General features: G+C 33.8%; 1 protein-coding gene across 7 annotated transcripts; it reads left to right on the plus strand.

Moving 5' to 3' along the window:
• Window positions 1-7059: 7059 nt before the first annotated feature.
• LOC104770230 (nucleoside hydrolase 3) lies at window positions 7060-12709 on the plus strand. Of its 7 annotated transcripts, none has more exons than XM_087503410.1 (13): window positions 7060-7553; window positions 7648-7913; window positions 7993-8172; window positions 8270-8380; window positions 9304-9642; window positions 9770-9946; window positions 10023-10322; window positions 10433-10555; window positions 10651-10848; window positions 10956-11209; window positions 11417-11621; window positions 11712-12017; window positions 12156-12709. In XM_087503410.1, exons 2-13 carry the CDS (start codon window positions 7716-7718, stop codon window positions 12444-12446), a joined length of 2682 nt encoding a protein of 893 aa, XP_087359536.1. In that variant the 5' UTR covers window positions 7060-7553; window positions 7648-7715; the 3' UTR covers window positions 12447-12709. The 7 variants fall into 7 exon arrangements, with proteins under 7 accessions (XP_087359536.1, XP_087359537.1, XP_087359538.1 ...); XM_087503411.1 differs by having other exon boundaries at window positions 7123-7513; XM_087503412.1 differs by having other exon boundaries at window positions 7220-7553; window positions 8286-8380; window positions 12156-12678.
• The last annotated feature ends 19 nt before the right edge of the window (window positions 12710-12728 follow it).

Here is a 12728-nt window from a genome sequence, read left to right on the forward strand (position 1 = left end):
TGTTTGCATGGATTCAGAGACCAAGGGCTTGGGTCCGAGTCTGTCGATTTGTTAGGTCGGGGAGTTGATGTTCATTGAGTGGCGGAGAGTCGAAAGATTGTTCTATTCCGAAAGCCTTGTGGTGGGTTTGAATCACCGTTGGTGAAGGTTATGTGATAGGATTCAAAATATCCGGTCAAAAAACCGAATCCAGCATCGAAGTCACAAAACTGTGGGACTTGTTTTTGTCGGTGCTAGTAGGTCTGATCCTCTGCCTCTATTAAACCACCTAGAACCAACCTTGTTTCTCTGTTTTCATTCACCGGAAATTTTTTTCATTTGTAACTATTGTCGGATTGTAATCCCAGACCTAAACCTATTGGATCGGCCCATTAATAAAAATCGTTTGAAAAAAATAATAATTTATATTCAACGAACTAATGGTTGGCATACCAAAGTTTTCTCATGATGTAGTCCATACATACATACATACACGATTGTCCCAAAAAAAAAAAAAAAAGAACTCTTGGTCCCTTCGCCATTTCACATTTATCACGTATCATAAGAAAATGACTTTCACTGCTATATTATATACTATGATTTTACCAATTTTAATTAAAGAAAGAAAACAAAAAAAAGGAGAGCCATCCGCCATTGGTGGACTTCCCAACAAGAACCGATCACGTCACGTGATCTTGACGCCGTATTTTTCACGTGATTATTGAAGTCAACACTTTTAATTTTTTTTTGGGTAAACTGTTGGAGAAAATGTAGTCAAACAAAAAATATGTCGGAAAGAATCTTTTAAATTAAAAATACACACACTCATAACGAGTTTTGTGGTTACTCATTTCTTGTTTTCTCTCGTTATTTGATTCTAATTAAAAGTATGTAGTATACATCTTTAAGTCACAAGTTGTGTGATCTGTTCCTTTTGTTTATGGTCACTCTTTTTGATGACGGATCCGAATCTTTATTTTGTTTGACTTGGCGAAATAATATTTATAACATAAATGTGATCACAAGTTGGAAAATTTATAGTACTATCGTTGACGAATATATCCGATTTGTAACAGTACAAAAGTAGTAGAACTTAAGAAATTGGCACACCAAAAAAGCTATATCTTTGTTAAGATAAATACTTTTTTTTAAAGGTGTTTAAGCGTAGGCTTTAAAGGTGTTTAAGCGTAGGCCTTGAGATCAAATACTTGATACTAGAAGAAATGCACATACAAAGACGAATCGTTTTGAAAAAATGAACTTTATGATGAGTTTATGTGCTTCACCAAAATTTACAATGGATTTTCTTTCTAATTATGTGTTGATTTATTTTTGGAAAAAATTCCCAAAAAAAACATCAACTATTTAATATTTGCTAGAAAAAAACATGAACTTTTTCGTTGCCAGGAAAATACGCGGACTATTTTTTAGTTGATAAAAAATACACAAACTATTATTTTTTTCCAATTTTTCTTCGTCTCCGTTACGACCGTTAACGGTATTGTGACGGCGTTACTATTTTTCAAAAAAATTCCAGAAAAAAACACAAACTATTTATTTGTTGTCAGAAAAATACATGAACTTTTTTTTCTTTGCCTAAAAAATACATAATTTTTCATTTCTTATTTTTCCATTAACAATGTTAGAGATCATAATTCATAACTTTCTCTGCTCTCTTGAACTTCATTCAAGTTTTCACTACTATTTAGGATAACTAAAATAAGAACAAAAATACACAATTAGATTAATCGATTTCCAAATTTCTCAATTAGTGTTGTTTTTGGATTTATACTAACTTTACAAATTTTGAAACTTCATCAACATTTCTCTAAAATTTTATGAGATCTTCACCTTTGTATAAATTTCAAAAAATATGCATCTCTTTAGTTTAGTACTTTTTATGATGCTTATAGCCAGTGTAAATCATCAAATGGGCTGGTGTACGCAAACTTGATCGAGATCGTAGATTATAGCCATTTTGTGGGACATCAACTCTTGTAATCTAACCAGTTTCACCATTTAATTATGCAAAAACAATACTAATTGAAAAATTTGGAAATCATTTAATCTAATTGTGTATTTTTGTTCTTGAATTTAGTTATCATAAATAGTAGTGAAAACTTGTATGCAGTTCAAGAGAGCAGAAAAGTTATGAGTTTTGATCTCTAACATTGTTAATGGAAAATAAGAAATGAAAATTATGTATTTTTTAGGCAAAAAAAAAGTTCATGTATTTTTCTGGCAACAAATAAATAGTTTGTGTTTTTTTCTAGAATTTTTTTCAAAAATAGTAACGCTGTCACAATACGTTAACGTCGTAACGGAGATGAGGAGAAACTGGAAAAAATTAATAATTCGTGTATTTTTTATCAACTAAAAAATAGTCTGTGTATTTTTATGGCAACGAAAAAAGTTCATGTTTTTTTCTGGCAAATATTAAATAGTTGGTGTTCTTTTTGGGAATTTTTCCTTTATTTTTGTCATTAAAATATTGATAATTTTCACCATACACCTAGATAGATTTTTTTTTTGGTTAACTAGGGTAATCCGATTTTTTAACGTCCGACCTATAGCCGTCGAGTAGTCCATCTACCGAGTTTGACACCATTTTGACTGGCTAAGTGAAATAATTTAGTAAATTTACGTTCCAAGGGAAATGATCTTTAGCCTAGACCAACAAGAAATTACGACCTAGATAGATAGCAAGAAATATCTACAAATGTAATTTTAACTCAGTTTCAATTGTAAATGAAATCACGTTCGAATAAGAAATAAAATATTACTAATTACCAGAAACAAAATATAATAAAACAGACATGTTTCCCACGTAAGAAAAGGTAATATATGTTCGTGCACGCATGTTTCTTGCTCCCATTTGCTTTCTCGAATACAGTTGAATGTTATACAAACCATTAAGCTAACAGAAAGGATGGATGGACGTATTAACTAACTCATGATAATTTAGTGGTTGATTGTTAGTTTTTAGTGTTGATGGACCCATCATTTGTTTCACTACATATTGATTTCATTTCAAGTTCGTTTATCTATTATCAACGATAGGAATAGTCGTTTTTCTATTTCATTTCAATATTCTTTTAACATTGCGAAGATAAGTCTTTTGATATGCTCAAAATTTATGATTGGAAGACAATATTCAAAAACTAAGAAAACTTATTTTTATTACATTTACGTAAGTGTGGGAAAATAAACTTCATTATATGTTTTACAATTTTCTAAAACAAAAATAGTTGCTTTATATCTTCTTTGCCATTTTACAATTAAAAATATATTACCCCATTAGTTAGAGTTAAAAACTAAAATAATTGCCAACTAATTTTTAGTTATAAAAATAATAGAGAAATTTTCAAAAACAGCATCAATTTAAGTTTTTAGTCTAAAGTTAGCAAACATTTTCAAATATTCCAAAACTAGCACAAAATTATATATTAAAAATTAATAAAATTAAAATAGTATCAGATCGTGATATGGAAACTACCGTTTTCTTTCACCCCTCCTTCTCTCTGATTCCAAACCCAATCGCAGAGGCAGACGGTGTTCCACTATTGAACCCAATCAAATCTGAATAGAAGGTTATTCATGAAGTCGAAGTCAGTGAAACCAATAATTGTGACACCGTAGAGATCTGCTCTGCTCGTCATTGATGAAACCAATCTATTGACTAGTTAATTCTAGAACTAGGGTTGTGATGAGCTGATATATCGTCTTTCAGTTGTAGTCATGTTTAATCATCATCTCATAAATTTCCCAATTAATAAGTTTGCTTTGATGGAGAAAGGTCTTTAAATTATATGTGTATCTACGTGCATCTGTTTTTGGGTTTATTGGAAATCATGGATCTGTTACTGAATTCCTTTCTAGGTTTCTGGGGAAGAATCTATATTGATTAGGAAGAAGCTTGAAAGTTTGGGTTTTTCTACCTTTATCTACCAAAGATCAATTGGGTTTTGTTGTATTTCTTATGTTAGTCTGAATTTTATCCCCTCTTTTGAGAGTAGAAACTATCTGTCATGGAAGCTAGAATTGAAAGTAAGACTAGATATTTCTATGAGTTTATTGTTGTGGATCTGAAATCGGTAGGTAAAAGAAATGTGGAGTGGGATTTGAATGATTGGAAATAAGTTGGTTATCTCTTTATTGCTACATAATTGAATCATGGTGGTAGTGAGATGATTGGTACATCAATTTTTTCCTTATATGGAACTCCTTGAATAGCTCCTCTTCATGCTCTGGTGAGACCGTGAGAGGAATAATATTGAGTTAATGGTGAGAAGTACAGGAGACGTTGAGAAGAAGAGGAGTTGTTGCCAAGGAGGCAAAAATGGTGGTGGTGAAAGTCATGTTTAATAATCATTTATGGCTTGTAGTTTGTTGGTTAACGGGTGAGTTAGTAGTGTATGGGGCAAAGTACAATAGAGGAGGATCTTCTTGTTTTGGTCATCACAACTTTTGAGATTTCTGAATATTTAGGAAAACCTTCCTAACTATCAAGGACATCTTCCTAAACATTATGAAATTCTTCTTAAATTTTTAAAATGAGTTTATGAATCTTTTTTTTATGTTTTGCCTTAATGTATCACATATTACTCTATTTAGTGAAAGATTATTATTTTATTTTGTGTGCATCCTGATATTTGATCTTTTTGTTTTCCTAAATATTTATTAAGATCATCATAAATTTCAAGAAGTCATTCCTGAATATTATTGAATATTTCCTAAATTTAAATAAATGAGTTTCTAAATACTTTTTGATGTTTTACTTCAATATGTCGACGATTTTGTGCACAACCCGATGTTTACAAATATCCGGCCTTGTAAACATGTCTTGGATATCTTGGTAATAGGTATCCATATTTTCACTTGTAAACATATAAGAAGGTCTGAATTAAAACATTCATGAACGATTTCAAAAAATTTAGGAAAAATATCACGAATTTCAGGAAGGTCTTCATCAAAAAAGAAAAAAAAAACATAACATCCATGCCCCCCACAAGGGCTCGAAATCAGGACAATCAAGTATTGTACTATAGCGTGTACCCAGTAGACCAATAATTTTATTCAAAGGTAGTATAAAAATAAATGTAAATATGTATGAAACACATCCTTGAGGAAAATAAAATATATTAAAAAACAAGATTTTGATAGATCATTTCCCTCAAAAATGGAGTAAGTTGTGACAGATTTGAGGCAAAACATACAAAAGTGATTGTAAACACTTTTATTTAAATTCAGGTAAGATTCCTTAAAAATTAGAAAAAATTCTCAAATATTTAGGAAGAATTTTATGTATTTCAAGAAAGCCTTCACGAAGCCAAAAAAAACAAGTATACACACATCCTCACAAAGCATCAATTTTGTAATTCATAAATGAAAAGGGAGGTTTTACGTGGACATGAGCTTCCATCATCTCTGTACACATCAAAACAAATAAGATGAAACTTATTAGCATCATACCCAATACACACATAATTTAACTATCTTTAAAAACTAATTACTATTATATATTAAGTATGGAAAGAGATCAGTCTATTGCTGCCTAGTTCATCAATTATTTGAGCCTTGAGATGTAATCTTGGTGACTGCAAAGTTCATAAGCAAGCTCGGATAGTAAAAAGCATACAAAGGTCAAAAGAAACGAACCACAACGTTGTAAGAATTTAACTTGATAAACTTTAGACTCAGGATAAGGAGAAGACATATCTCAAGCATAGAATATGAGCCACTGTATCAAACAATTAGTATACCGGGGATTCGCCGAGACGTGCTCAACAAACACAAGGTTTGTTCCCTAGACATTATCAACACCTCAGAATCACCAACACAGTTACATATACAGTAGTAAATTCCAAAATGATTGAGAGCAGTGTATAACAAAACACTGACATTATCATGATTGTGTTTTGCAGTGGAATAGAGCGTCACTTCCAATAATCAGTTCCTCGGTGCTCCATCGTAAGGGTCACAAAGATTGAAAACGTAATTAAATTTATCTCACTCAATTCTGAAACTTTAAACTATAACAATTCTAATAAAACAGAGAGATTAATACACATCTAGACATAATAATCAACAAAACAGAGAGCTTAATACACATAGATTATGAATCCAAGAATTCATATAGATGGTTTGGTGGTCCGTACAGTCCCACTATAAAGCAACGAAGCTCACCTTCGCTAAGTCCATTTTCGTGGTCGTGGCGGTGAGAATTCGGAGGGCTGAAACGGCGGTAGTGGTGGCAGATGAGGAAAGAAGAGGAGGTTTGACGATGAGGTTGGAAGGTGAGATCTCAGCCGTGGATTTAATGGAGCTTGAGAAGCTTCAGCCGATCGATTTGGCAATTAATTGAAGCTTTAGTCGATTGTTTTGACACTTAATTGAAAATATATGAGATCGGAAATGAAGATCTCAGATCAGAATCTTTATCGCAAGCTTGGTCGGAGGGAGCTATAACTCTAATATCGTAAGTTTGATTTTGAAAAAATGAATTTTGTTATTTAAATTAAATAATAATTTGAATATGTAAAAATGTTAGTTTTGGAAAATTTGAGAGTGTGTGGTAACTTTGGAAGAAAAACTTAGAGTTATGCTATCGTATTTCTCAAAATAATATATATATATTAGTTTTTAAAAAATTGTATATATGTGCAACACTTAATTAATATATAAATTAAATGTCAATTTCTGTTGACTCGTCAAACTCATATTACTTTTGGTTGAATGTGAGAAAAATCAAAAATCAATTTGTAAAACTACTAAGTGTTGGTAAATACATTAAACAAGAATCACACTTATGATGTCGCTAATGACGTAATTTAACCCAAAGAAAGTACAATTAAAAAAAAAACGTTCATGCACGTAAATGCTTCTAAATTTATTATAACCAATGGACATGCTTTTATTGGTTTCTAAATTAAAAAAAAACTCATTCTTACTCTCTTTCCCTTTTTAAGTATTTATGTTAATAAAATACTTAATAAAGGAATTACAACGAAGAAAGATTGAGAAGCAAAAAGAATATTGACCAAGAATATTATAATAAGGGTAAAATAAAGACATCACCTCATAATGAAAATGGGGCAGCAGCTAGGGAACGTTCAAGACACATTCTAAACAAAGTTGACTACTACAAGTTTTTCCTGTAATTTTTTTCATTTTCTAAACCTAATTTTTGATACCATTAACTTTTCTATAATATCGATTATGGTCCATCTCGTTGCCAACTATTTCTTCTCCTTTTTCTTTTCTCCTCTCTCTCTCTACATCTGCACGTCTGTTTATCTTTTTCTTCTTTTCCTGCAAACTTATCACAGAACTGTTTAATGTAAGCCACGGCTTTTATATATGGTTTACACTCTGCCCATAAGAAACAAAGTCCTGAAGAAGACGTTGGGAGAAACAAGAAATCTAAAGACGCCTTAGGAGAATATTTATCTTTTGCCATTCTGTTTTTTTTGTTCTCTAATTTGTGAGGCTTTGATGTAACAGTCTCTCTCTCTCTCTCTCTCTCTCCTTTGAGGTGATTCGTCACATCTCCATAAATTAAGAAACCACCTAACGTAACTCACTCTTTTTTACCTTCTCGTTGGTTTTAGCTTTGAGTCTAGTTGATGTAATGCTTTCTTGAATCTGAATCTTTTTTGGTCGAAACAGATATTGGATTTGTCTCAGATTCAGGCAAGAACAGAAAACTACCAAACTTTTCGTTTCTTCTTTTGAAGATGTTGACGAGCCCAACTTTGAAGAGTTTATGGTTCTTGTTCATCACAGTCGTCACTATTCTTGGACTCTTAGGACAAAACCTCCCTTGTGTTTTGTCTAGCCCTCACCGTATTCTAGTGGATACAGATGTCGACACAGACGATTTGTTCGCTATACTCTACCTCCTAAAACTCAACAAGTCAGAATTCGATCTAGTCGTAAGTCCCTTTCTTTCCCAAACATCTCTCGATCGGCTCTTCAACTATCTTTAGTTTAATGCTCTGTTTTTTGAAACAGGGGATTACATTGAGTGCAAATGCGTGGACAAACGCAGGACACGCAGTGAATCAAGTGTACGATTTATTGCACATGATGGGTCGTGACGATATCCCCGTTGGTGTCGGCGGTGAAGGTGGGATTCGTGACGACGGTACTATTCACTCTGACGTCGGTGGCTATTTTCCGATCATTGAACAGGTTCTCTCTTCTTACTCCTCTTCTTCTTATTTGTTTTCTTGAATCACTTGTTTGTATTAGTTTGGTTTTGAAAATGTAAAAAAAATGATGTGTTTAGGGGATGACAACAACAGGAGAATGCAGATATAGACAAGCCATTCCTAAAGGTCCTGGAGGCCTTCTCGACATTGACTCCAATTATGGCTTTCGTAAACAGTTTCTTCCCCAGGTATTTGACTTTGTATATACATATATAGAAAATTTACAAACAAAAAAACAAATACATTTTGTCACTATTCAAAAAAAACCAAAACCCTAGAGTATAAGTCCAAATAGAAGCATTATTTTTTACAAGAACTTCAGAAACGGAAAAATATGAATTTGAAAAAAAATCCTTTTTGTTTTTTTTTTTTTATATCATTTGACAAAATTTCTATTTTCAGAAATTTGGTGTTTTTTACAATTGTCCTTACGAATATATGACAGTTCATATAAATAAAACTTAACTGCCAAAGGTATATTTTACTTTTGAAGTTTTAACTTTTAACTAACCATTTTCTAAGAAACACATTAGTGTCTTCACCAAAAAAGAAACTACACTGCTGATGATTATTAACTATACTAACTATAATAGCGTTGGTTATCTAAAGAACTATAATAGCTTCATTTTATATTTCATATAGATCGCATCACCAACTAAGCTACTTTTAATAGCAACCACCATTTCGAATCTTTAATCAATTGTTTAAACTTTGTGAAGTGTTTTGTGACATTTGTGTTGGTATCTCTTCGGATACACGTGTCGTTAGAATCATAGTAATGGTGGATTCCAATAGAAGTAGCTGACTTTGCACATCCAAACACTTGTCGGTTACTAAAGGGTTCCCCAATACACTAGTGACACATATAATTGTAGGTTTAGGATCGGTGATCGGTCCTGTCGTGTGACATTTCACTTTACAGAAATATAGATTAATAACTGTTTTTTGTTTTTCTTTTTTATATATTATACAATTTTTTTGTATATTTTTAGCTAAACAAAGTATAATATTAGTGTTGTTTTTTTCTTTACCGCAAATTATTATTTGTTTAATATTTAATATTTACTTAAATATTAAAAAGACGTTTTTTGCGGTTGGTATATGAAAACAGGGGAACCGAAGATACACTCCTATCCGTCAACCAACGTCACAACAAGTGATCGCCCGCACAATTTCCAAAGGTCCAACCACCGTAATCCTCATCGGATCCCACACCAATTTCGCACTTTTCTTGATGTCATATCCTGAGCTGAAACACAACATCCAACACATTTACATCATGGGTGGTGGTGTCCGGTCACAAAACCCTACTGGCTGCTGTCCGGCTAACTCTACGGCCGCTGAATGTCAACCTCGACAGTGTGGAAACCGTGGCAACATGTTCACAGATTACTCAAGTAATCCTTACGCTGAATTCAACATTTTCTCTGATCCTTTCGCTGCTTACCAGGTTCGTTGCGGTTGTCCTACTCTTTAATCTTTATTTCTTTTGTTTATAAGTTTGCGATGTTTTAATACATAAATATCACATTTTGTTTAGACTTAAAAAAACTAGACTCTGTTTGTGTTTATTATAGGTGTTTCATTCAGGTGTTCCAGTGACTCTGGTTCCTCTAGATGCAACCAACACAATACCTATCAACAAGAAGTTCTTCGAAACATTCGAGAATAACCAGAGAACATACGAAGCTCAATACGTTTTCTTGTCTCTGAAAATCGCCAGAGACACTTGGTTCGACGACGAATTCTATAAGGTAACATTTATGAATCCATTTCCCCAAACTTATAACTCAGGAATGTTTTGAAAACGTTGCTGGCGATATTCTTCAGAGCTACTTCATGTGGGATTCTTTCACGGCTGGTGTTGCAGTCTCAATCATGAGAAACTCTGGAAATAAGAACAACAAGAATGGTGAGAACGATTTCGCGGTGATGGAGTATATGAATATAACAGTTGTTACTTCAAACAAACCTTATGGAAAACCCGATGGCTCAAATCCATTCTTCGATAATAGAAGAACTCCAAAGTTTAACCTAACCCATGGAGGAGTTCATAGTGGTCATGTTCAGACGGGTTTGCGAGATCCAACTTGCTTACCAAAAAGTGGAAAAGGACGAGGGAAGTGTAAGGTTTGTGTTTCCATAATACATATACCTAATGATCTATAGGGTTTCTGATTATTTGGTTTTGCTTCAGAGTAAACAATACAATTTTTAACCTCTTTAATGATTAACATTAGGATGGTTACACTCAAGAAATCTCTGGACCTGATTCAGTTCGTGTTCTAGTCGCGACACGAGCTAAACCAAACATAAACATCAAAAGTAGACTTGACAGAGAGTTCTATGTTGATTTCCTGGACGTAAGTTTTCATAATTCTCAGACATATCTAACCTGGAAATAATTAGAGATAAAGTTTTTCTTTTCATGTAATCAAATTGCTTACATAACGAACAGGTTTTGAATCGACCTGAAGAAACAGGGAGATATAACTTTTCATCTCAGTTTCCTTACTACAAAGAAGAATTGTTTAGACCAGATCTTAGCAAAACACAGCTAGGAAAGCCAGTTGTTTTCGACATGGATATGAGCGCCGGTGATTTCCTCTCTCTCTTTTACCTCCTCAAAGTTCCGGTGGAGAAAATAGATTTGAAGGTATAACAAATAGCTCGATTACAACGGTTGCTTATTACACAAGTATCTAGGTGAATATGCTGTTTTCATCAATACCCTAACACACCCACTCTTTCTTGACTCGCAAGGCTATAATTGTGAGCCCAAACGGTTGGGCTAATGCCGCAACAATCGACGTGGTCTATGATCTGCTTCATATGATGGGTCGAGACGACATTCCGGTCGGTCTGGGAGACATGTTGGCATTGAACCAATCCGACCCGATTTTCCCACCGGTGGGAGGTTGCAAGTACGTCAAGGCTGTTCCACGAGGCTGTGGCGGATTTCTGGATTCTGACACTCTTTACGGTCTTGCTCGCGACGTTCCTAGAAGCCCTCGCAGGTATATATATCAATAACCAATTGATGAGTGAAATAACCAATACCGGTTACGTGTAACGTATATATATTATGTCCCTCTCTTATTAATTCTGGTGTGAAATTTTCTAAGATTGTGTTAATATTTACAATGCTATGGTAAGATCATTTTAAGCAAGATATATATATATATATATATATATATATATATATATCCACATAATTTATGCAGATACACAGCGGAGAATTCAGTGGGACATGGAGCTCCGAGGGACACTGATAGGCCTGAACTCCGCCAACCTCTGGCACTTGAAGTTTGGCAAAATCTGACCAAACCTGGTAATGGAGTGTCTAAGATCACTGTACTAACCAATGGACCGTTGACTAGCTTAGCCAAGATCATCTCATCAGATAAAAAAGCATCCTCAATAATCAAGGTAAGAACTTTTAATATATACTTTCTCTGATAAATTCCATCAGGAATTAACCTTGATTTTAACTCAGATGGCTTATGTTGTAAACTGCAGGAAGTTTACATCGTGGGTGGACATATAAACCCTGAGAAATCAGACAAAGGGAATATATTTACGATTTCTTCGAATGCATACGCTGAATTCAATATGTTTCTTGATCCTTTAGCAGCTAAGACCGTTCTTGAATCCGATCTTAACATCACACTCATCCCTCTAGCAACCCAACGCAAGTTGAGTTCTCTCCAAACAATGCTTGGTACACTGTATTCCTCGAGAAAAACACCCGAAGCTCAGTTTGTGAAACGGCTGCTTGCAAGAATGCAAGAGCTTCATCAGAAACACAGGAGATACACGCACATCGTAAATCCTCTCGTCCTTTATTCTGTCTCATCTTACACAAAAACGTTTTTTAAGTTAAACACGCAAAGGCAAAATAACAATCAAGACGACAAGACCGTTAGCATGGTTTTAAAACTAACCCTAAATTTGTTGTTGCAGGACATGTTCTTAGGTGAAATTCTTGGAGCAGTTTTCTTGGGAGGCGATCACGCTTCGTTGAAGCCGAAACTGCGAGATGAGCACATAAAAGTGATTGCTGAAGGGGATGAATCGATAGATGGTAAGATATTGATCGATGAACTGCGCGGCAAACAAGTAAAGATACTCGAAAGAGTAGATCTGAGAGGCTTCTCCGAGAGTTTTGCTTCTAGACTCGATGATACGAAACAATCTGCAGTCATAGGAAGCTTTGATGAACAAAAGAAGAAATGGAGCACACCACCAAGCTGACTAAAACATGGTGGCATAGATTATGTACAAGAATGAATAAACCAGATTATATATTCTAGTCAATTTTGTTTTTAACTGTTTACTCTTAGTGTATCCTTTTTCTAGGATTCATCAAATTCCTGAAATCTTCCGTTTAATTTTCAAAAAATTATGTTTATGTAATAAAAATAAGAAATATGGAGAAAACAGAATAAACATACTTGAAAGTGTAGAACTGAGAGGTTGTTGAGAGTTTTGCTTCTAGACTCGATGATACGAAACAATCTGCAGTCATAGGAAGCT

This window comes from Camelina sativa, chromosome 20 (genome assembly GCF_030686135.1).
Source record: "Camelina sativa cultivar CO46 ecotype springtype chromosome 20, ASM3068613v1".
Taxonomy (NCBI): domain Eukaryota; kingdom Viridiplantae; phylum Streptophyta; class Magnoliopsida; order Brassicales; family Brassicaceae; genus Camelina; species Camelina sativa.